The following is a 24,189-nucleotide window of genomic DNA, read 5'->3' on the forward strand; positions in this document are numbered from 1 at the left end:
TTAGTCAACAGAGCCAAATATCAACAGTACAACTACTGAAATTTCTTTTGAGAGCCGAATTTTTTAAACTTAAACTATATAGGTAGGTACATTGTCATTAACTTAATTAGGGTACTCCTAAGGCTTAGGAAGAGCCACACTCAAGGGGCCAAAGAGCTGCATGTGGCTCGTGAGCCGCAGTTTGCCGACCACTGCCCTAAGACAGTGGTTCTCAACCTTCTGACCCTTTAAATACAGTTCATGTTGTGACCCAACCATAAAATTATTTTCGTTGCTACTTCATAACTGTAATGTTGCTACTGTTATGAATCGTAATGTAAATATCCGATATGCAGGATGAAAAGGGTCGTTTGACCGCCAAAGGGGTCGCGACCCACAGGTTGAGAAACGCTGACCCAAGATTAACTAAAGGTTTTCAAACTTTTTCTTACCCATGGAACACTGGTCTATGGTAAAAGGGCTTCACAGAACCCCAATGTATAACAGATAAACACGAAGCTGCACTGTTGGCGAGGAGGAGGAGGGCCTAGGAAGAAACTCTTCTACTGAGCCCCTGCAAGCTCCCTCCCACCCCCACAATGAGCGTAGTGGCCTTGGCTCCTTAACAAGTAAACTGAAAACTTCTTTGAGAAACCCAGTACGACATGGGGGTGGGGGTGGGGGGGGCGGCGGAGAGAAGAGAAAATCAGGTTTCTCATACCAATAGTATTGGGGATTTCTCTGAAGACTTGCTGCCCGAGTCCTCCCAACCATGCCACTTGGGATGGCTTTTATGCCAGGCTCTCTACACTGTCACCCACCTGCCTCTCCAGTTCTTCCGCAAAGGCATCCAGGTCCAGGTCCTTGAGTTGCTCTGGGTTTTCCAAGATCTCTTCAAGGGCTCCTGCAGGATTGGCATCTTCAGCTGATTCATCATATTCCAGAGCATCCACTGCCATCTTCCTGGCCCACTCATAGGTCTCAGGATGGACTCGAGAACCATCAAGGACTTCAATATATGAGTCAGTGCTAAAGGAAAGGCAGAAAAGGGGCAGGATATAAAACAAGAAGCTTCTAATAACAGTCCAAATGTCCACCAATAGGGAACTGGTAAATAAATTAGAGTACCTCCATACAATGGAATACTATACAGCCATTAAAAAGAATGAGGTAGATCTATGTGTGCTGACATGGAAAAATGGCCATGATATATTGATATGTGAAAAATGCACTGCAAAACACTATGAACCAAATGATCCCATTTTTGCAGTAAATGGGTAGTTAGTAAATGCATAGCAAAAATAAAATTTAGAAAAGTTGCAGTATACATCAATTGTTATAGTAGTTATCTCTGGGGGGTGGGATTATGGGGGACTTCCACTTTCTGCATAAATTCCTATATGTTGAATTTTATACAATGAACTTATATAAGTCTCTTAATAAGATAAAGCAAAAAGGGGGAAAAGACCTTTGAGAATTTGCTGACAGCTATTTTCCCCCATAAAGCCTTCCCAGGCTGGTCTTGCCCGTGCACTCACATGGACCTATGTTATTCGTGGAGTGTTACAGCAAAGCTGGGTGGAAAATGAAGTTTTAGAACTTGAGCCTATTTCCCCACTGATTTCCATTACTGAATGAGGAGCTATGTGCCCGTGGAAAAGATCCTCCAAAGACTGAGTTGATAACTTCTGGAGAGGAAGAGGTCAATAGTGAAGTCCAAAGTCCAAGTGAATAGAACTTTCTCTCAATAACATCATCTCAAAACATACTGAATCACTTCCCCCCTTTCTTACTTCCTTATATCCCCACTCCTTTTCCATTGCTCCTGCTATTCCCACCCTTACAAGCCACGACACACCACAGCAACAACAAATTTGTGTTTAATGAATAAAATCTTATGTTTTCCGTTCTTAATTTATAAACTAAGTTGGTTCTTATGTTTCTCTCACAAAAAAGTTCACATAATTGAACTGATCTTTTCCATAGGTCAGAGGCTCTTGACTGAATAAAGTTTCCTCACTTTTAAAACATTTCCTAATTTAAATAGGCTTGTGGCCCTTTGGCAGCCCTAATCCCCTCAAGTCCCCAAATAAAACCCAAGGGATTTCCTCCTGGTTTATCCAGGCAGAGGGCATCACCTGTCCCCCAGGGAGGCTGTGTCGATCTTCAGGAAGCCAGCACAATTCATGAAGACTTTGGGACCCATGTGGCACATGGTAACCAGCTGGGTCCGGCTCTCGAGCCTGGTGTTGTTCTGCTTCAGGATCTAGGGAAGAGGTGTGGAGTGAGTCAGAGCAGTGGGCAGGCCCTACCTCCCAGCCTGCTTTCAGGTTCCTGGGAAAGCTTCCTGGTAGAACTGTCCCTACAGCCCACTATCTAAATGAGCACTATACCAGACTGTCTGCTACTAAAAATTTATTTTACTTATTTATTTTTTATTGTGAGAGTGCATTTATTAAAGCTGGGAACTGAAAGAAGGAAGGGCTTAGGACAGAAGCAGCAACAGGAGAGCCCAGGCTGGGCTGCTTTGGCTCACTGGAAAGTCAGAGAAAAGGGGGTCTTGGAGACAGGTTCAGAGGTTAGCCTGGGACGAGCTGCCACTGCCCTTTGCTTCCTGGTTGCAAGTGGTATGGAGACCTTTGGAGTTTAGGAGATGCACATCTCAGAGGGAAGAAAGGTGTGGGCATGCTCCTGGGAGGGATAGCACACTAAAAAATTGTTTTAATGAACTACGTTATAATGTATGGCTTAAAAGTTGATAGCCCTAGCTGGTTTGGCTCAGTGGATAGAGCGTCGGCCTGTGAACCAAAGGGTCCTGGATTTAATTCCAGTCAAGGGCACGTACCTTGGTTGCAGGCTCCTCCCTAGCCCGGGGCCCCTAGGTGGGGTGCGTGAAGGAGGCAACCATTCGATGTGTTTCTCTCACATTGATATTTCTGTCTTTCGCTCTCTCTTCCACTCTCTCTAAAAATCAATGGAAAAATATCGAGTGAGGATAAAAAAAAAAGTTAATGATAAAACATATATTCAAGTACCCATCACTCACCTTAAAAAAAAATTACCACCAATACTTTTGAATTTCCCTGCACATGCCTGATTGAAATCCTTTTCCTTCCCATTGGGAAAAACGCCATTACCCTGAGGTTAGCGTTGAGTACTCTTTCACCTTCTTCCAACTATTTTCAATCACGGCTTATGGCTATTTTTCCCATGAGCCACTATAGTAAAGTAGTGAAGTGCATAGCTGTGACCACCTGGTCTGAAGTCTGACTCTGGCTCTCACTAGCTGGATGACTCTGGACAAGTTCCTTTACCTCTCTGAACTTGGTCTTCTTGTCAAATCATACTGGCAAGTGTAAAGTATAAAGGCTCAAGGATATGGAAACTTCTCCTATTTTCTGATTCAATTCAATCCTACCTTTAGAAGATGTGTTCCTTTTCGAGGTCCCAGGCCACACACATACTGGATTAAGGCCTGGCTATAAGGGTGGGCAATGGCACGGTTGACATCGACCCCAACCTCATTGACTCGGTTGATAAATTCACAGTACAAGGCGTTGAGCAGCTCTTCTTTCACCACATGCTCCTGTTGATACACAGCAGGCAGGGATAAGGTTACTGTGCAATTCTTCCCACCCACGCCTGCCTGGCAAATCCTACTCACCTGCAAAGGGTGAAACTTGAGACACAGGATGTCTTCATCAGAGCTGCACACCTGGGCAAATTCAATCAGAGGGTCCTGGATGCGCCGGGCCAGGGAGACGGCCTGTCTCAGCACTGGAGGATAATCCCGGAACTCTGCCTAGAGTCAAACAAAGGTCAGCAGGGCCATCAAGTCCCCTTAGTGCCAAGAGCAAGAGAAAAATCGAAACCGATCTGACTCTAAGTCACTTTCTCCTTTCCTCTGGGACTGTTTTTTTGGGACCAATTTAATCTCTGAGGTTCCCAGTCTGAAACAGGACTGAACGGAATGCCTCTCATGGATTAAGTGCCCTGGTAACCTTTGCTTCCCTATTAAATCTCTCTGGGACTGATAGCTCTTGGTTGTTCAGGTCCCAAGGGTAGGGCTCCAGCATTACCTCTGATTTCTTGCTGTTCATATAGAGAATGGCCAACTCGTTGTCAACCAGCTCCACCCCAATAGAGGAAAGCTGTTGGCCCTGGTCCAGCTCATGCACAATGCGCTTCACATCCTCAATCAACATCTGGGCGTCCCTGGAGAGATAAGAGGTGTTAATCAGGGCTATTTCTGCACAATTTCTCATGGATGTGCAGTCTCATGGATGTGCAGTCTCACGGCTGGAATATGGGGAAGGGGTGTGGGGGAGGAGAGAGCTCTGAAGACAAAGAAGTACAATATTCCCAGGGATACCCCCTTTTGGGATGGGGTATTATCAAGGATCTACACAGGCACATGCCAGATCCAACAATAAAAGATGAGTGACATTAAACCAGGCCTAGCCCAGTCATCTGGTGCCCTCCTACCTATTCTCTCCTGCAACTGTCACCACATGAGGCTTTTTGTTCAGAAGAAATTTCTTCAGGGTTTCAATGTCTTGAGCCTGGATTGAAAGAAAATAGGAGTTGAATGGCTCTGAAGACAGGGAGATTTCAGGAACTTCCCTCTCCCTAAGTAGCTCAGCACCTTACAAGACCAGAGAATAATGATATGTCATATGCTGTCGAACTGGGACACAAAACAAGGGGATTACAGGATCTCTGGTTGTAATCCTATATAATAAAAGCCTAATATGCAAATTGTCCCCTTGACTGGGAGTTTGACCAGGAGTTTGAACGCTCGCTATGATGTGTGCTGACCACCAGGGGGCGGCGCGGAACATGGCGGGCATCGGATGGGCCCTGATGAGAGCGGAACCACAGTGGGATGGTGGAGCAGATGAGTGGGCAGCACTAGGCCAAGGTAGGTGTGAGCGGGGTGACCAGCAGTGGCAGTGGGGGGCGGGGCCGCTACCCAGCTCCCAGGTGCTGATGGAGCCAGGCGGGGGCCCGATAACTCAGACGGAGCAGGGCATGCAGGGGCCTGAGGGCCCAGGTGCTGCCCAGGGCCCAGAGGTCAGCTGGGACCTGACCTTCCATGCCAGACACTCATGCTTTGATCACCGGCCAGGCCTAGGGACCTCACCCGTGCATGAATTTCGTGCACTGGGCCTCTAGTATTCTATATCTGTTAATGGTTTCTAAGGTTATTATATTACTAGAGGCCTGGTGCACGAAATTCATGCGGGGGGGGGGGGGGGGGGTCTCTCAGCCTGGCCTGCACCTTCTCCAATCCGGGACCCCTCAGGGGATGTCCGACTGCCAGTTTAGGTCCGATCCCACCGGCAGTTGGACATCCCTCTCGCAATCCGGGACCACTGGCTCTTAACCGCTCACCTGCCTGCCAGCCTGATTGCCCCTAACCGCCTGTGCCTCAGCCCCCGCCACCATGGCTTTGTCCGGAAGATGTCTGGTCTAATTAGCATATTACCCTTTTATTAGTATAGATGGCTTATACTTGGGTTGTGGTTAACTGAAAATACTTTACTTTGCCTTAATATAAACTACTACCTAGCATTCAGGGCTATTCTTACCTCCTCTGCAAGAGTTTTATTTCTTTGTTTAGTTGTTTGTTAAAAATTAATTTTTAGAATGGGCACTCTCAACAAAATTGAAAGATACCATTAAGGTTAAAAAAATCAGAAGCATACACATGAGATGAATTCAAATTCCTTTCCTTAGAAAAACAGACACTGAAAGACTAAAGCGGGGAAAAGGTTGGCCTAATGCCTCAGTGGCTTTCAGCTCCTGGAACAGGCTGACCCAGATGCAAGAACAGAGGCAGTAAGGGCAGCTCCCAAGCACACAAGGCTTAGGAACTGGCCTCAAGCCAGAAGTAAATTATACACCAGAACTTGAGTGCCATCTACTGCCGATGGAAGTGAGACTTATCCCAGGACTTGAGGGGTAAGCGACCAGGTCAGAGATAATCAGGGTCTTGCATGAGATGTTGCTTAGATCATAAACCCTTATCCCCACTGAATTATAAGATGTACTCAAGATGTAAACTTGGTAACCTGCCCCAGCCACTTGCCTTTTTTTCCCGTTCTTCCTCTCTCCATGCAGTCCGCCGTTTGGTAAAATGGGGCAGCCGGAGAAAGTCTGTCACTTCTCCTTCACCATTGACCAAGGCACAGAACACAGGGTGATCTCTGCCAGCCAGACAGAAAAAAGAACAGAGTGATAATCAGCAATATGAGGATATGAATAAGAGCAGAATAAGATTAGGAATACAGGTAAGGTGATGGCAGATGTGCAGGAATAGGCAGTTACCTGGCAGAGGAGAAAGCAATGCCTAGGACTCGGATGCCCTTTCCTTGGTTCTCTTCCATAAAGTCATCGTCTTCCTCTACCTGTTGATCTGGCCGGTAGGGTGCCACCCTCAACCAGTTGTAGAGCTTTCGACTACAAGCCTGGGGAGGAGACACACCGGACACTATAGCCATCAGGAACTCACCAAGTGTGCTAAGGAAACAGACGCAGGCACACATGTGCAAAGGTTGTATTCGTATGCGCATGTTCCTTGCACTTGGCAGGCTTATAACCGGAAGCATACCTTGCTTTTGGAAACTGGGAGCGTATACAGAGGACAGCAATATAAACAAAGCATGTTTGGGCCCTAACTGGTTTGGCTCAGTGGGTAGAGTGTCAACCTGTGGACTGAAGGGTCCCAGGTTCGATTCCGGTCAAGGGCATGTACCTTGGTTGTGGGCACATCCCCAGTAGGGGGTGTGCAGGAGGCAGCTGATCGATGTTTCTAACTCTCTATCCCTCTCCCTTCTTCTCTGTAAAAAAATCAATAAAATATATTAAAAAAAAAAAAAGAAGAATGTTTGGATCGGGGGGGGGGGAAAGAGGCACCTCAAGCAGGGAGGTCTTGCAGTGACCCAAAGCCTCTCAGCTTATGCTCTGCCTGCCACCAGTGTTTCTCCATTAGCTACTATTAAGGGGTTTCTTTTTTCTTTTCTTTTTTTGCTGTGGGAGGAAGGGAGAGAGAAACATCGATGTGAAAGAGACACACTGATTAACTGCCTCCCATATGCACCCTAATTGGGGACTGATCTCACAATCCAGGCATGTGCTCTGACAGGGAATTGAACCCACAACCTTCCAGTGCACAGGACAATGCTGAGCCACACTGGCCTGGGCAAGATGTTTTTTCACTCTCAGCTCTAGTTTGGGGAAATCATAGAACTAAAGATCATGAGTTTCAGTTCTCACCTTGATGACATATTCTTTGGCTTCGACCAGCAGTTTGTTCTTGAGTTCTTTGGCCATCTGCACGTAGAGGAACTGCTGCAAAGCTCGCTCGATGGCCATGGTGCGCTGCCGGTTCCACTCCTGTACTTGGTGGCTGAACTCATCTCGGTAGTAGAACTGTTTGATCTCTTCAAAATATGTCTGGTCACTGCCATAGCTGAGAAGAAACAACACTGCAGTTAGTGTTAGTGTTAGGGATGGAGAAAATGTGATGCCCAAATGTGCACAAACACTGCAAGCAAGCCAGGGACAATGGCTTGCTCAATTCTGAAACTGTGCTTCACATTTTCTTTAATTTTTATCCCTACTGGTTTTAGAAAGAGAGAGGAAGGAAGAAACATCAATTTGTTGTTCTACTTATTTACACATTCATTGATTGCTTCTTGTATGTGCCCTGGACATACAAGAACCAGCAACCTTGGTGTAGGGAGATGACACTCTAACCAACTGAGCTACCCAGCCAGGGCTGTGGTTCACATTTCTGAGGGACCCCTTCCACCCAAAGACTCATCACCAAGCCCTCCCCCAAGAGCCCCTACCCCAGTGCTTTGCTTACCCTTCTACCCCCTTCATATCTATGCTGATGTCAATGGTGAGCAGTCCTTCATCTTCAGCCAGGCATATCTTGAGGAACTGGTCATCTCTCAGTTCCTTAACAGGCTTGTTCTTTAGGTACTTGAAGGAGTAAGCGTAGTGGGCCTCATCCACATCCTGTATACATCAAGGGGGAATCATCAGCCTGCAGATAGGCTGGCTTGACCCTGGGAGAAAAGATTGCCTCTCTGCTCTCAGGAAGACAACTGAGCTATAAGAAATTCAGCTGAAGCACAGAGCTGGGCCACATGTTGGATTAAAGCCCAGAGCTCACCTTTCTACCTTTCTTGGTGGGGGTTATATTTAGTTTGGCTCTCTCCTGAAATGTTTGCCTCAGCACCTGCCGGACGAGGGGTTCTCGGGCAATCTGCAGGGCTACCATGTAGCGGGCACCTTCCAGCACAGCTTCTGGTGTAGGGAACTGGCTGTGGGGAAAATGGAAGAGCTCAAGATGCGGTCTCTTTGGCCTCAGGCCCCTCCTCCTGAGAGCCACCTGTTGCAAGCCTACCTGCAAACATAATCCTTGGCCAGCTCCAAGGGCTCTGCAGGAAATTGCTCTGTCTCATGTCGCTGGTAGCTGTCCCGGAGGTTTTCCCCAAACTGCTCAGGAGTAAGCCCAAACTTTTTGGCTAGGCCATCTAAAGTAAACAGGAGAGTCAGAGGTAAGACAATAGCTGGGGTCTTGACTCTTAAGAGTCTAGAGTAGCAATTCTCAGAACTAGACTTTAATGGGGTCATGAATGAGCAGGACCAGGATGTCTTACAAAGAGCAATGAAAAAACTGACTTTAAACATCTGATGGGTTGTTATGAGGCAGAAGAAAAAGAAATTTTCTATGTAACTCCTGGGCTCAGAACTAAAGCGGAGGTTACAGTTTAATAAAAGGACTTTCCAAAGATAGAATGGATTGGCTGTCTCCCTTTAACCGTGTTGAGTTTCCCGTTCCTTCAGGAATTTAGGGAGAGACTGGACCATTACTGTGGGGTGAGCATGGCACATGGGAGCAAGTATTCAGAATTGGATTGGTGATTCACTCAGATGTTTCTTAAGTCCTCTTTCTACCCACCAGTGACTATCAGGGAACTTCCCTTGCTCAAGGCTGAATGCCCAGATCATAAGAGCTAGCTTTTACCTAGGCCGGCACTCTGGCAGATGGTATACATGTCTCGCCGGGAAGCCTGCTTGAGCTCTGGTCCCCTCTGCTCCTCATCTTCTGCCTCCTCACCTTCACCTGGGAGGGAAAATGGAGTTAGTGCTCAAGTTTCCAATCACTCCCAAGGATCTGATACATATAGAGAAGCCCCAAAGGACATCCTTGGAGATGCCATGGCCATCAAGTTTCCTGGGTTTTCTTTCCCAGCACTCACCTTCCTCATCGCCCTCTTCCCTTACACGCTTTAGCTTCTTGCGGTTGGCCTTGGCAGCATTCTGCATCTTGGGGATGTCACGACCATAATAAAGCAGAAAATGGCTGTAGACATCTTTCAGCTCATCCATCGACTGTACATCCTTGAGCCTGAAGGGAAGGAACATAAGATCTCGACTGTTACCGAGGAAGAGTATACTACAGTTCTGCTACAAGAGGTCCAATACCCATGAGGCGAGATCCCAACTAGAATGGGTGCCTGTATTCCACAATTATTATAGACACCAAATGGCCCCAGACCATGATTTAATTATAACCAATGTGTCTGTTTTTTAAAAAATATATATTTCTTTTATTGATTTCAGAGAGGAAGGGAGAGGGAGAAAGAGATAGAAACATCAATGATGAGATTCACTGATCAGTTGCCTCCCACACACCCCACATCGGGGATTGAGCTGGCAACCAGGGCATGTGCTCTGACTGGGAATAGAACCCCAACCTCCTGATTCATAGGTCAATGCTCAACCACTGAGCAATACCAGCCAGGCCAATGTACCTGTTTTAAGAAAATCCTCATTCAAGGATATGTTTTTTTGACTTTACAAAAAGAGGAAGGGAGAGAAAGAGAGAGAAACATCAATTGGCTGCCCCCCGTATGTGCTCTGACGGGGGATGGAACCCTTAACCCAGGAATGTGTCCTGGCTGGGAATTAAACCTGCAACCTTTAGGTGCACGGGACTATGCTCCAACCAACTAAGCCACAGGGCCAGGGCATATCTTAAAGGATGACTATGTCAAACAAATGGTGGTTTGTGGCTATTAGAAGTGAAAACAAAAAGGGAGAGGAAGACAAGGCAGCACGTCTCTAGCAAAGTTCAGAGTCCTTAAGACAGTCCTTGTCCCTCCTCCCCAGTTTCATGATGCTGACCACTAAAATCATCTGGTCCCCTCTCACACCCCGTCTGATTCCAGGCTCACAAGCTACTTTCTAGTTATAATTTGGTTTCCCAAAATTATGTACTGATAATTTTGCAAGGTTACTCACTCTCCGGGGGGGCCTTCCTTTGATTAAGTGTTCCCTGTTGTGAAATAAACCCTGCAACGCTACCTCTCCATGTCGGTGGTGTCCAGAGCCCGGATGCCATCAGCTAGAGGTTTGTCAGGATCAGCAGATATTTGCTCGTACTGATAAGCCTGCATCTTCTCAAACAGCCGCGTTAGGTTCTCTTTGCGGATTCTCAGCTGGGTCCACTAGGATGGGATAGGGCAGCAGTAAGGGCTGGTGTTCAGCCTTGGAGTCCCAAGGCTGTTCTGTTCCTTACCAGGAGACCCTGGGAAACTTGACAGGCCTGGTGGGGGTTTGGGCTGCTGAGAGAGGTTGGGCCCCGGTGGTAATGGTGCCCAATCCAGCCCTCAGCCCCTTGGGGGGCATGGATCAATATTACCTTTTCATCCCACTGCCACACCCTCCACAGGTCATTGATGTGCAACTCAGGCTCCACATACTCCTTCCGGTAGAAGGCAATAAAAGGCACCTAGGGTGGCAAGGAGACCATAGTCAACCAGAGGAGAAAGATCTGTTCAGATCCCCTTTGCCACTGGGATAGATAGTCCAGGATATTCATCAGTTTGGAAGTGTGGCCTCCCTCACAAGCCCATCCAGTGTGGCATGCTCTCCAGCCACAGGGGAAGAAACTGCTGCAGAGAGAGTAGCATTGTTCTCTTGATCACTAGGGTCTCCTTTAGTCCTCACACTTTTTGAGTCTAGGGACCACTGCTGAGGACAGGAAAAGGGGGTTATCTTGACCCTCATCCTCTAGATGAATTTCTAACCACTGGAAATGGGCCACTAGAACTTGAGGTGCTACCTCAAAATGCTGATTTCGCATGAAGCCCAGGGCCTCTTTAATCTTCTGAATTGTACTGGGCCCTTTTCGACTAAAGCTGCTGGCTGGCTGCCCTCTGTCCAGGTAATCACAGCTTTCCTACAGTTGGGAGAAAAAAGAAACAGCAACAATACTGTTACCTGTTTTGTCTCATCACTTCTTTCTGAAACCGCTTCATGTCACAGGATGATCCTGTCAGATGAAATCTAGAAAAATCTCTCATACACCCATGTGTGGAGACACACACACACACACACACACACACACACACACACACACACACACGGGAGGAGCAGCTCAACTTCTGGTTCATGTCAAACATAAGGATCATTTTGGGGGGTACCTGCAGAGAAATAGTTGGTGTGGCAAAAGCATTCCTGTAGATCCAGTCAGCCTCTTCTTCTAGTTCATCATCTTCAGCCACTTTGACTGGGATAGAGCGGAGCTGCAAGGAATAAGACAACAGAGTGAGACTGACTTTTTCTTATATCCGACATAGGAAAAACACACACCACTCTGGTCAAAAGTGTGCTCTGCAGGCACACATTTCCAATACCTGGAAGAGTGTCACCCTGGCAGGAAGTAGGCAGGCACTTCATATTTTGCTAAAGAGCGAGTGCCATTTCAAGAACCACAAGCAGCACTAGAGTCTATCTTCCCTCCTATAAGAGCTGGACTCCCTATACCTCTTATTCAGATGGAGTTCAAAGCTGACTTCTTAGACACCATTTGCTATCAGATTGTTGTTAGGTTGTTTCTCTGCTACAACCCTTGCAGCAAAGATGCTCAGGCAAGGTGATGACAAATCAGCAGGACAGAGGCTGGTGGTTTCTTACCTGGAACCTCTCAGGCAGGTCGGTGGCTCGGATTTCATTGTCCTGATCTGTGAGGTGACTGCTTTCCAGCTCGCTGGGCTCATACATCTCAAAGATGCTCCTGCGGCTCACACGTTTCTTGGTGGTCTTCTTGGGACGCACTCGGATCTCACCCTCGGCTTCATCATCCTCATACTCATACTCTTCCTCCAGTTCTTCATCATATTCATTGTATTTCTCAAATTCGTCATAGTCAAAGTCCACACCAAAAATCTCTTGGGCTTCTTGCAGGGCCCTGTGGGTGACAGCAAAAGGCCGTTGGCTCAGGTTCTGGTGAGAGGAGAGAAATGCAGCACCTGCACTGATCCTTTACTTGCTCCAAGGCAACTAAAAAGTTAAGAGAAAGGCAAATAAAAAAGCATATTCAGCCTGGCCTGTGTGGCTCAGTGGTTGAGCTTCGACCTAGGAACCAGGAGGTCATGGTTCCATTCCTGGTCAGGGCACATACCCGGGTTGTGGGCTCAATTCCCAGTAGGTGGCATGCAGGAGGCAGCTGATCCATGATGCTCTCTCTCGTTGATGTTCCTATCTCTATCCCTCTCCCTTCCTCTCTTTCTCTCTAAAATCACTAAAAAAGCATATTCATGAGGAATAAAGGCTTAGCTGGAGGATATTTCTAGGGGTATGATTTATGAAGGATAAAAAGCCCATCTTTGACAAATGCTAGTGACAGGGATCAAATAGCAACAGGGCAAATGGATTCCTATCCAGTTCAGTGGATCTGTTAATCCTCACCCAAAAATACTTTTTCCACTGTTTGTTTTGTTTTAGAGAGAGTGGAAGGGAGAGAGAGAGACAGAGAGAAATATCGATTGGTTGCCTCCCACACGAGCCCAGATTGGGGCAAGGTATCGCGTCTGCAACTGAGGTACATGCCCTTGACTAGAACTGAACCCGAAACTCTTCAGTCTGCATGCAGGCCAATGCCCTATCCACTGAGCCAAACTGGCTAGAGCTGACTCTGTCTTGACTGGGTTCACTCAGATGCCATTATCACCACCTTGTAACAGACCCCACTCACGCATCTGTGTATCCAGGAAGCTTTTTCCTCCACTTAGGTTTCTTCAGAGGCTGTCCATCATCATCCACAATGAAGTCGTCAATGTCTGGGCAGGAAAGGGAGGGGTTAGTGCTCAGAGGCAGAAGATGAGCCAGGACTAGGTGGCTTTAGTTTCTATTATGAGTGGCCAGTGGAGAAGATTAGAGAAGCTCCTAAAGAGAAACTTTTTTGTGTCAAATACTGGGGGCCTGTATCTGGTTTCCCATCCTATTCCTAGGGGCTAGGAAATCCCAACACTCACCCAAACATTGGCTTCCCTGCCTGATGCCACATACCTGACTCTTCATCATCTTCCTCTTCCTCCTCTGCAGGAGCCATGGGGGCCTCTACAGCCTCCTGCCCTTCTTCCCCTTCGCCATCCTGGAAGATTTCCTCTGCAATGGCCTCTTTTTCATGTTCCTCCTTGCCATATTCCTCCTCGTCGTCATCCTCATCATCTGACATTTTTTTGACACGGCGGTATTTTTGCTAAGGGTGGGAAAACCTGCTTCATCAAGGTCTGAGGGGACTTACATAAGGATGCCTGCTCTCCAGTCTCACTCACATTTCCCCACCAGCTATGCTGACCAAGGGAGATGGGAGAGAACACATTAAGTGGTACTTTCAGCCCTAACGCCTACTCTTGAAATGCTGACAAGCCTTTTTCTAACAGACACCCAAATCTCGAGAATATAAATCTAGGCCCACAGCACAGCACAATATAGTGAGCAACTTTCTCTTCTCTGATGTTCCTCAAACTATTCTGAATGTGTCTCCTTCCCCTGGAGTCATTGGATTTAAAGGGCTTTTTCCTTCACCCCCAGGGGGAGAAACAAAGAATGACACTTACTCCTCTTTTGACTTTGACACCCAAATTCTCCTCAATGAGATCAAAATCATCATCTTCCAGGCGGTCATCAAAAGATGCTGGAAAAAACAAAGTGTTACCATGGTGACAGTGGGGCCCCCTTCTTCACTGCAACTTCCACCCCAGCCTCACTTCACTTGAGGAGAGACTACTACTTACTGCGTTTTCTCTTTTTGTGACCAACATCATCTTCTGAATCACCAGAGTCGCTACCCTCATCCTCCTCCCCTTCATCTTCATCGTCATTGATAAAGCCTTTCAGGTTGCCTTGCTCATCCTGATCATCTGGGTTCTCCTCCTCCTCCTCTTCATCTGGAAAACATGCATGTTTGAGGCTCGGAGTTTGGGAAACACACTGGGGGTGGGGCAGGGCCACCGGTTGAACTGTGATTCTCCATCTGCTCTGAACCTAATAACCTGGGTGCCATACTAACTCTTCTGCCTCATCTAAAGATGCAAAAACACTGACTTAGAACAGAAGCACCTGGAAAGCACTATCTCTCTTCTGTATTCACCATCTGTCTGTAGGCAAGATGATCTTCCTAATTACTCTGGTTCTTTACTAGAGGTTTTACGGCTACCAATAACCTTTGCTTTCCTCTCAGTTTGTAAGAGCTATACTCCTTCTTTCATCCATAATTCTCTTGATGAGACTTACATTTCCCTTCCTGCCTTTAAAGCCATCTCACGGTTCTACTCTGCCGATAACCCTAGTGATTGGATTTGGAGAGAGAAATAGGAAACTGAGTGCATAAATACCAACATTACTTGATGTCTAAAGTAGGGTAACATTACGTTACATATGCATTTATTTTGTCTGTTCTCTCCCCTTAATGTAAACTCTATGATAGCTAGGTCTTTATTTTGTATTCTTAGTTCAAGGCCTGGCATATAGCAGATACTCAGTAAATATTTTCTATGAATGACTGAAAATTCTCAAGCTGGTACTTCATGTGTGATAACTTCTGTGCTTAGCCTGAGCTTCTCATCAGCAAGAATCCAACTATCCAAAGCTTAGCAACAGTGGGAAGAAGCTTGAGGCTGGGGACTCCTCACCGTCATCCTCTTCTTCCACAAATTTCTTGGTGACTCGGGGCACCACCTCGCCTTCATCGTTGTACTCTTCTTCGGACTCCTCAGCCTCACTTTCTACAAAATCAGACATTGCTGCAGCTTCTCACAGTCTGCCTGAAGAAGACTAGAGAAGAAAGGGAGATGGTGATAAAAGAATGAGACATGTTATTTTACAGAGGGCCCTTTCCACGAACAGGCTTTTAGCCACATGCCCCTGCTCTGCCAACTCAATCAATTCTACCTGGGGCAGAAAGAGTAAGAATCAGATGGCTTCATCTCTTCTATTTTCTTCCTTTTTAAGAAAAAATTTTTAAAAAAAATTTGTTTCAGAGAGGAAGGGAGAGGGAGAGAGTGATAGAAACATCAATGATGAGAAAGAATCACTGATGGGCTGTCTCCTGCATGCCCTCTATTGGGGATCAAGCCTGCAACCCAGGCACGTGCCCTTGACTGGAATTGAACCCAGGACCCTTCAATCCACAAGCCAACGCACTATCCACTGAGCAAAACCAGCTAGGGCCATCTCTTCTATTTTCTATTCCTCCCGTGGTTGCTCCTCTCATGTGTACCTTTAAAATAGTGATTACTCTAGACTTCTGCCTATACATATCATTTTGGTTCCCCGAATAGTTTTATTTCACCATTTGGGGGCAGGAATGAGCAGACAAAGAAAGAAATTAGTGTAGAAATAATCATATAGATAGGGATGTGGTAGTACTGAGATTATGTGACTGGCTCATCAAGAAGTTTGAAAAAGCCTGGCCAGCACAGCTCAGTGGTTGAGCGTCGATCTATGAACCAGGAGTCACGGTTCCATTCCCAGTCAGGGCACATGCCTGGGTTGCAGGCTCGATCCCCAGTGGGGGACGTGCAGGAGGCAGCCAATCAATGATTCTCATCATTGATGTTTCTATCTCCCTCTCCCTTCCTCTCTGAAATCAATAAAAATATAAATAAATAAATAAATAAATAAAAAATAAAAGTGCCTGTCATTAAGATGGCACTTACTGTTTTTCAAACTTTTTTTTAAAAAAATATACTTTTATTCATTTCAGAGAGGAAAGGAGAGGGAGAGAGAGAGAGAGAGACATCAGTGATGAGAGAGAATCATTGATCGGCTGCCTCCTGCACGTCCCCTACTGGGGATCGAGCCTGCAACCCAGGCATGAGCCCTTGACCAGAATTGAACCCGGGACCCTTTAGTCCGCAGGCCAATGCTCTGTCCACTGAGCCAAACCAGCTAGGGCGACAGGCATTTTTAGATACACTAAATCTGGCTATTGGCAGAGATAAAAGAAAAATACTTTTCAACAAATTAAACATTTCACGAACTTCTGCCCACTTGTTGGGTACTGGTTGGGAGCATTTGGGGGAGAGGGTTTTGTTTTTTTTTAGAAACATTAGCATCATAATTCTATTTTTATCATTTACCTTCTCCCCCCAGTAAAACAATAACAACAACACTTTGAAGAGACTTACAGGGCTTACCAAATAAAGGCGACATGGTTAAATGCAAAGATTGCTAAGCTTAAGGGTAGAGATAAAATCCTGGTCCCATCATGTCTAGGTATATAAACCTACGCAAATGATTGAATGTATGTGAAAATCAATTTCTCCATCTGGAAAATGGCAACAGCACTACCTACCTCGCAGGATATTACATGAGATATGGGAAAGAACCTACTTTACTGTTTCAATAAATGTTAAGTAAGTTTGAATTTGAATCACTGGCCTAATTTTCCTTAGCATTCTGTAATTTTGTATCAACCACTCCCAACTTTGTCTTCTACTTCCGATTTCAGATTCATCTGAAGCCTTTAAATGGCAGTGGAGAATGCCAGAACCAGAACATGGAGCTTCCTGGGCCTTGAGCAGGACTTTCAAAAACAGCACATATCACAGAAATCATAACATCAAGATTCCATTCTGGAATCCTGAAGCTGGTTGCTGATAAACTCCGCTTCACTCCTCACCCTGTTCTGAATTATGGTCCATTGTGTAAATGTCTATTTTCCTCACTTAGACTACAAGCTTATGGAAGTCAGAGACCATCTCCAATTGAAGGGCTATTCAAAACCATGAAAACATAAATGGCAATAGGAGAGACATCACAAGATACTTTGTGATTCTGTGCCAGATTAAGTTGTATCCTTCTTTGTGCTCTGTACAAACCATGAACTGCTAAATATCCACTAAATAGTACTTCTTTTATCATATTGTTGCCATCTTCCCAGCGAAAGTTGGCAGTGGAAGGGAGAGAAGACAATAGGAGGGTAGCTACCTGAAGTGATTTAAGCTCTAGCAGGAGCTTTTCGTTCTGTGGCTCTAGTTCTCCAGAAAATTACCCTTACTGGTACCGTAACCAATTAACTAAGCAGTAGGAAACAAAACTAAAGGTACTGAGTTCTGGTAGAAAGGGAGGGACAGTGATACTGTCTTATGTTCATTTTAGGCTGAGGTTTAAGATGCCATTCTTTTCAAACTTTATTGAATGCCTACCATGTACATACGGTCTGCTAGGAGCTGGGGATTTGAATAGAGACAAGATTGTTTGTTCTCAAGAAGTTTACTTCTAGTAGGAGAGAGATATGAAAGCAAACAAGGACCACAAAATAATTTTATGTATTATGACATTTGAACAGAGTAGGCACAGGAAGAGAACTGCAAAACAAACAAACCCATAACACCCATACAAAGCCCAACCAAAACTAATAAAGACCTTACTAAGGTACTTTAAGCAATTAAAAAAAAAAAGAAAAAAAAAAGAAGCAGCAGCAGCAGCCCCCAGGAATAATGTTTACCACACACCTACCAAGTTCTAGACACTTAACAAATACCTATTAACCCCTACACTGTCCTATTAGTTACAGCACACTTTTCTCTTCATTCAACAGAAGAAACAGACTCAGATAGATGAAGCCACTTGTTCAAGGCAACACAACTAACAACTGTAAGCTGGAATCTGAGTTAAGATCTATTTGACTCCAAAGTCCCAGTTGTTTCTACTGTACCAGTAGTTCTCAGTGTAGTTCAGGGACCATCCCCTCCTTTCTCTCATGAATGAACGGTGTTTTCCAGAGGTTAAATGACATGTTATATCACAACAGACTGAATGCAGAAACAGGTATGAGAAATTCAGCTATATTCTAAGGCAGACATTAAAACAGAATGTTTTTGGAGTCTCAAATTATTTTGAGGCATATAAAGAGGTCCCAAGATCAAAAAGTTTGAGAGCCACTATACTAGACTATTGTATAGGCCCTGGGAAGTATAGGAAATCTTGGGTTTAGGATCAATGATCTTTTTCCTCCTAAATCTGTCTCCTTAAGGTCACACAGCTTGACTTAAAGTCATACAGAGGGAGAGAGGACTACTGCCAAAAGTATCTAAAACTTCTGCCAATTAAATCTGGTGCTCTAATTTTAATTTTTTAAAAAATATATATTTTATTGATTTTTTACAGAGAAGAAGGGAGAGGGATAGAGTTAGAAACATCGATGAGAGAGATCGATCAGCTGCCTCCTGCACGCCCCCCAGTGGGGATGTGCCCGCAACCAAGATACATGCCCTTGACCGGAATCGAACCTAGGACCCTTCAGTCCGCAGGCCGACGCTCTATCCACTGAGCCAAACCAGTTCGGCTCTAATTTTAATTTTAACACTGCTTCCCCTCAGCCTTGAACTGAGGCCTTCAAAATAAAATTTGGGTACAGCAGCCCCCACCATAGTATGCTTTAATTAGGCTATCAGACACACAAATTTAATCTTGAAAAGCACCAACATCTTCACATTAAATGCTAGCTACTGCAGACCAGATGCCCTACAGCCTACTCAACAGAGAGAAACAGATAGCCTACCTGATGAAAACAACAGCTTTCCTCTGTCCTGGAGGGGGGTGGGGGGAGCTGGTACTGTGTGCTGCATGCAGCTTTCCTCTCATTCCCTACGTTAGCAATAAAGTACATACTGTGCTATAGCTGGGGAATGCCTCCAATCTAGCTCACTGCCAAGACCTCCAGTTAAAAGATGTGTGCCAGACGCAACCCTGACTTGCTGCAACTTGAAGGAACTAAGATGTGCAGAGGGTGCCGCAGCAGCATTGCAGGCTGAAATGGCAACTATTCCAGAACAAAAATTACTATATGATACCTTAGATGAGCCTAATATAGTTTGTATTTTGTATTTAGTACTTATGCTCTTGAATTTTCCCCATATTCAGATTGTAAGTTAAATTTGCTACTGAAACAGATCTACAAGGGGAGTGGGGTGGTGAAGGGAGGTTTCTTCAGACAGAAGCACAGCGGCAGTAGAAGACGGGGCTCAAAGGGAGAGGCTGGCGGTTACCATGACATTCTCTGGACGAGGAATGGAGCTGGGATCAGATTGCCACAGGGGAGGCCCTCAGCAGTCCCTCCCTTTGAACAAGATGATGTAGAAGGCAATTAAAAGGAGACCAGAGCAAGAAGAGATGTCTGTTAATTCCCTCCACTGGCAGCTTCAATTAACATTTATCTTTTTATTTTTAGGGTCAAACTCTGTACTGGGATTTGGATATATAAAAATGAGTAAAATATGCCTTTTACCCTGGAGTTCACAACCTATCTCAAAACACTTATAAATAAAGTTATGACAAAACATAATACATGTTATATGATAGTTACATACCAAGATTATGAGAGTAACATGATGAGGGAGGTCAGGAAATGCCTCAGAAAAGGTGAAGCCTGAGTTGAGAGGAGTTAATAAAGCCTGGAAAAAGGCAACACGAGCAAAGGCTTAGGTTTGGTCTGGGGAATAGCCCTAGAAGTCCGGTGTGGAGTTTAAACTATAAGACTTTCTGTATTTTTGTTTATTGATTTTAGAGAGAGAGGAAGGGAGAAGGGGAGAGAGAGGATGGGTGGAGGGGAGAGAGGGAAGGAGAAATGCTTATGTGTGAGAGGAACATTGATTGGTTGCCTTCCATACGGGCCCCGACCGGGGATTGAACCCACAACCTAGGTATGTGCCCTCACCGTGAATCAAACCTGCAACCTTTTGGTGTATGGGAAGACACTCCAACCCACTTAGCCACACTGGCCAGGACAAGACATTCTGTATTTTATGAGTGAGGGCCTAGGACTAGTCCAAAGATGTTCATGAATAACTATCCAATTTGGAATCCCAAAATGTAAAAGTTTAATAAATAACAGTATTCAGAGTCCATGTAAGACAAAGTTCTTTTAAGTTTGGGACTCAGAACTCTGTTATGAAATATCCTAATTATACCAAATCAAGATGTTAAAACACAGAAAAGGTTATTCCTACCTATAACCATTTTAACATGTACACACACCATATTTATAAGAATTATGCCCTGGCTGGTTTGGCTCAGTGGATAGAGCGTTAGCCTGTGGACTGAAGGGTCCCGTGTTCGATTTCAGTCAAGGGCATGTGCCTCAGTTTCAGGCTTGAACCCCAGTTCTAGTTGGAGTGTGCGCAGGAGGCAACCAATCGATGTCTCTCTCACATCGATGCTTCTTTCTCTCTCTCTTCCCCACCCTTCCACTCTCTAAAAATCAATGGAAAAATATCCTCAGGTGTGGATTAATAAAACAAAACAGAAATTCAGAATCTTTTCAATGCCAGGGTACAAAAAGCACTATTGTTAATAATGGCTGACATAATAAGTGATTAAAAAATATTAGTTATCCCCTTTCTTTCCAAGTTTCCTTGGAGAACAAGGAAAGGGCAAAAGAGGAGCAGAAACAACGGAAATATGTAACCAGATTCAGAATCCCTGCAACACAAGGAGGGAGTAACAGCTACTGAGCCTTGTACCACAGCTGGGAAACACACATAGTACTGTAGTTTCTCCTCCAGCACAGGGACTGGCAAATTACAGAGGGCCAAACCTGCTGCGCTAGCACAAAAGCAGACACAGACAACTTGTAATGAATAGGAATAATCTAAGTTGCCCCAAGAGATTTAGTTTGGTGACTCCCAATCTAGAAGTAGAGGTCTTTTGCCCTGGCCAAAGTTGCTCAGTTGGTTAGATTGTCATCCCGATACACCAAGGTTGCTGGTTTGATCCATATACAAGAAAGAGTCAACCAGTGAGTGCATAGACGAGTGAAACAACAAATCAATGCCTATCTCTCCCTCCCTCCCTCTTCTTTTCTCTCTCTCAAATCAATAAATTAAAAAAAAATAATTTCGAAGCAGAAAGTCTTTAAAGAATTATTACAAAGTACCATGGGAGCCTGTAATAGAAGACTTTAACCTGGTTTTGAGGAAGTGACTTTAAATAAAGACTGTAAGAATAGAGGAGCTAGACTTCCTTGGCTATCAGTGGGCGCTGGGCCAGGCCTTTTGCGCCTCCGCCCTTCCTACCAGTCTCTATGTGGTCTCCACTTTTGGTCCTCGGGTATCAGGGTTCTCTCCTGAGAGTTTTCCATTGATTATTCAGGAAATTTTTCTGTATTTTAGTTGTAATTCCAGTTTGCTCCTGGGAGCATGTCCATGCAGCATTCACTTACTCTGACTAAAAACTTTATACAGTAGGAATATTAGTTTCTGATTCTATGGGCCAGTATTTGTGTCCAAACAGCAACTATAACCCTACTGAATGGTGGAAATTAAACTGAAATGCGTGGTTTTCCTCTGGGCAGGATGCAAAGGTGATTTCCTGGGTCCTTGTCCAGGTGGATTCAAGAATGGGTAGGATGTGATATGCAAAGTCAGGGGAAGAGGCTCCTGGTAGAAAACAGAGGGAAGAACTTGGCATATGGTAGGCGATGTCCTAAGGCCAGTGTGACCAGAGAATGGTGAAGGCCGCAAAATGTGAGAGGGACGGGCCTCAAGTGGGGCTAGGAAGGCATGGAAAGTCACTAGAACATTTTAACAGAGAAATGACATGATCTGACTTGACCCTGCAATATGGAAAACAGACCACAAGGGGATCTGAGGGGAAACAAGGAAAACTGAAGATACTCTTGTGGTAGTCCAGGCAAAAGATGATGGTGGCTTGGAACAGGGTGTTAGCAGTGAAGATAAAGAATAGAAGAAAAACACGAAACATATTTTGTAGGTAGAAGTGACAGGATTTACGAAAAGACTTGGGGATGGGGTAGTAAGGGAGAAGGATCCAAGATGATTCTCAAGAGTTCTGGCCTTGGTAACCATGTGGATGACAATACTACTACTTTAGTGATAGAGGGAAGACCAGGTGTGGAATGACAGGAAAAACAAAATTTTCTTTTGTTACGTTAGGTTTGGGATATTTACTGTGACCTTGATAAAAGCAATTTCAATGGAGTGGTCAGAAGAGAAACCAGACTGGTATAGGGTGAAAACTGAATAAAAGCCGAGAAAGTTGACACAGGGAGAAATCTGGCTATGAAGGGAAATAAAAAAAGTAGGATAATAGTTGGAAGTGGATAAGAGAAATACCAAAAAGAACATAATTTGTATGTTGATGGGAACAGGTTTTTATAGAGAGGTAGGATTTGGTAATTGATTTTATTGGGAATAACAGAGAGGAAAAATCTAAGGACCATACACCCAGGATTCTGACTGTGGTGTCATTATGGAGACCAAGAACATGGGAGCAAGAGCAAATTTATTTGCCTCCAAAAACCATGTTTCCACAACACTGGGTAGGCTTCTTTACTTGTCAATGTCTACTGAGGGAGAACTATAAAATGTTACTGAGCCTCACTAGTCTGCACCAGTTCCTGATGTGATTAATCTCTTGATGAGGTTTAAACTTAGGGAGGAATAATTCTATGCTATTAGAATCTAGCAGCCAGGTGAACCAATTGAATAAGAATGGGCCTGTATCGGCTGAAGAGACCCAAGTTATGGAAAAGGGTTCTAAATTCAGAGCTGATGGGGAAGCAATCCTACTTTTGTAATCAACATAATGAAGACTTAAAAACTGGTAACTTTCAGATAAACAGTGGAACTAAGCCCCCCCCTCCAAGAAATTAATCAAATCCCAATTTGTTTATACTCTCCATGTCTATTAATAGCAGTGGTGTAACTTATTACTCCCTTATTATTTCTGATATTACAGTGAATTTCCATGGACATATTTTCAGAGAACTTAGGCCTCCCTTTAAAGAAAATTAAGTATCAGTTCTTTCAACAACCAAGGGAAATGAACTACTTCAGCTAGTTCAAGGAAGTGCCTGGAGAGAAAGGCAGAAACTGCAAGAAAATAAAGTTTAAAAAAAAATTTTTTTAAAAAGTATTTTTATTGATTTCAGAGAGGAAGGGAGAGGGAGGGGGAGGGGGAGGGGAGAGAGAGCGAGAGAGCTAGAAACATCAATGATGAGAGAGAATCAGTGATCGGCTGCCTCCTGCATGCCCCACTCCGGGGGTCGAGCCCACAACCCTGGCATGTGCCCTTGACCGGAAGGCCAATGCTCTATCCACTGAGCCAAACCAGCTAGGGCAAGAACATAAAGTCTTAACTTAATAGCCATTCTGATGTTTGTGGTAGGCATTTGTGGATGCAGGTAGCCATTTACAGCAAATTCTAACTCTACTATTCAGCACTACGGAAAGAGATGGCGTTGGGCATAACTCTCTAGGCCTAATGGTCGAGCTGCTGAAAGGTCCACAGTTATCACATCCTCAGAGCAAACACTTCAACCAACTGATCCTGACTCAGAAGCCGCAGATCCACTCCATTTCCAATCCTTTCCCGTGGCCCAGTTTTCAGAAGCTACGACAGAAGGACGGGATCCGAGGAAGCCTGTTGATCCCACAAGCAGCCCAATTCACGGGTTCTGGGTGGCACAGGGTTGGAAAAGCCTTGAGACTCTGAGCCACTACCCCGCTTTCCTCCTCCTTCTCCCTCTTAGAGCTGGGAAGGCCGGGGGCCCCGTTCTTCCTGCATACGACTCCCCAACACCTCCTTCCTTGCGGGACCAGGCCCTAAGAGCCTGGTTCCCCACTTGCCCCCTTCGAGGAGCACGCTTTCCAGCCCGAACTTCACGCACCTGAAGTCCGCCGCTTCTCCGTCGCGCCAAGCCCCCACCGAGGAAAATGGAGTCGTCAAACCGAGACTGGGAAAAGATAGTAAGGACCCACCGCCCGGACCCTCGGCCGCCGCCGCCGCCGCCGCCGCTGCGTCAACGTGCTACGTCACTTCCGGCTCCCTGTCACTGGGAGTGGGCGGGCCGTTTCTTGCTCTCTTCTCCCACCC

General features: G+C 45.3%; 1 protein-coding gene across 1 annotated transcript in view; it reads right to left on the reverse strand.

The window, feature by feature from the left end:
• The window catches only part of SUPT6H (SPT6 homolog, histone chaperone), a 33,875-nt gene extending 9,775 nt beyond the window's left edge, over nucleotides 1–24,100 (reverse strand). Inside the window, exons 1-25 of the mRNA XM_005876894.2 lie at nucleotides 23,984–24,100; nucleotides 14,982–15,123; nucleotides 14,085–14,237; nucleotides 13,908–13,984; nucleotides 13,354–13,546; nucleotides 13,040–13,124; nucleotides 11,980–12,253; nucleotides 11,487–11,588; nucleotides 11,126–11,242; nucleotides 10,703–10,792; nucleotides 10,366–10,508; nucleotides 9,258–9,406; nucleotides 9,023–9,121; nucleotides 8,399–8,528; nucleotides 8,165–8,315; nucleotides 7,853–8,007; nucleotides 7,258–7,453; nucleotides 6,310–6,449; nucleotides 6,071–6,188; nucleotides 4,465–4,541; nucleotides 4,059–4,194; nucleotides 3,644–3,781; nucleotides 3,398–3,565; nucleotides 2,118–2,245; nucleotides 801–1,008 (exon numbers count right to left, since the gene is read on the reverse strand). Of these exons, the coding sequence (XP_005876956.1) occupies nucleotides 801–1,008; nucleotides 2,118–2,245; nucleotides 3,398–3,565; nucleotides 3,644–3,781; nucleotides 4,059–4,194; nucleotides 4,465–4,541; nucleotides 6,071–6,188; nucleotides 6,310–6,449; nucleotides 7,258–7,453; nucleotides 7,853–8,007; nucleotides 8,165–8,315; nucleotides 8,399–8,528; nucleotides 9,023–9,121; nucleotides 9,258–9,406; nucleotides 10,366–10,508; nucleotides 10,703–10,792; nucleotides 11,126–11,242; nucleotides 11,487–11,588; nucleotides 11,980–12,253; nucleotides 13,040–13,124; nucleotides 13,354–13,546; nucleotides 13,908–13,984; nucleotides 14,085–14,237; nucleotides 14,982–15,090 (3,336 nt within the window). The 5' untranslated portion in view covers nucleotides 15,091–15,123; nucleotides 23,984–24,100. The remainder of the gene's footprint in view (nucleotides 1–800; nucleotides 1,009–2,117; nucleotides 2,246–3,397; nucleotides 3,566–3,643; nucleotides 3,782–4,058; nucleotides 4,195–4,464; nucleotides 4,542–6,070; nucleotides 6,189–6,309; nucleotides 6,450–7,257; nucleotides 7,454–7,852; nucleotides 8,008–8,164; nucleotides 8,316–8,398; nucleotides 8,529–9,022; nucleotides 9,122–9,257; nucleotides 9,407–10,365; nucleotides 10,509–10,702; nucleotides 10,793–11,125; nucleotides 11,243–11,486; nucleotides 11,589–11,979; nucleotides 12,254–13,039; nucleotides 13,125–13,353; nucleotides 13,547–13,907; nucleotides 13,985–14,084; nucleotides 14,238–14,981; nucleotides 15,124–23,983) is intronic.
• Between the last annotated feature and the right edge of the window lie 89 nt (nucleotides 24,101–24,189).

Source organism: Myotis brandtii, unplaced genomic scaffold, assembly GCF_000412655.1.
Source record: "Myotis brandtii unplaced genomic scaffold, ASM41265v1 scaffold50, whole genome shotgun sequence".
Classification (NCBI taxonomy): Eukaryota; Metazoa; Chordata; class Mammalia; order Chiroptera; family Vespertilionidae; genus Myotis; species Myotis brandtii.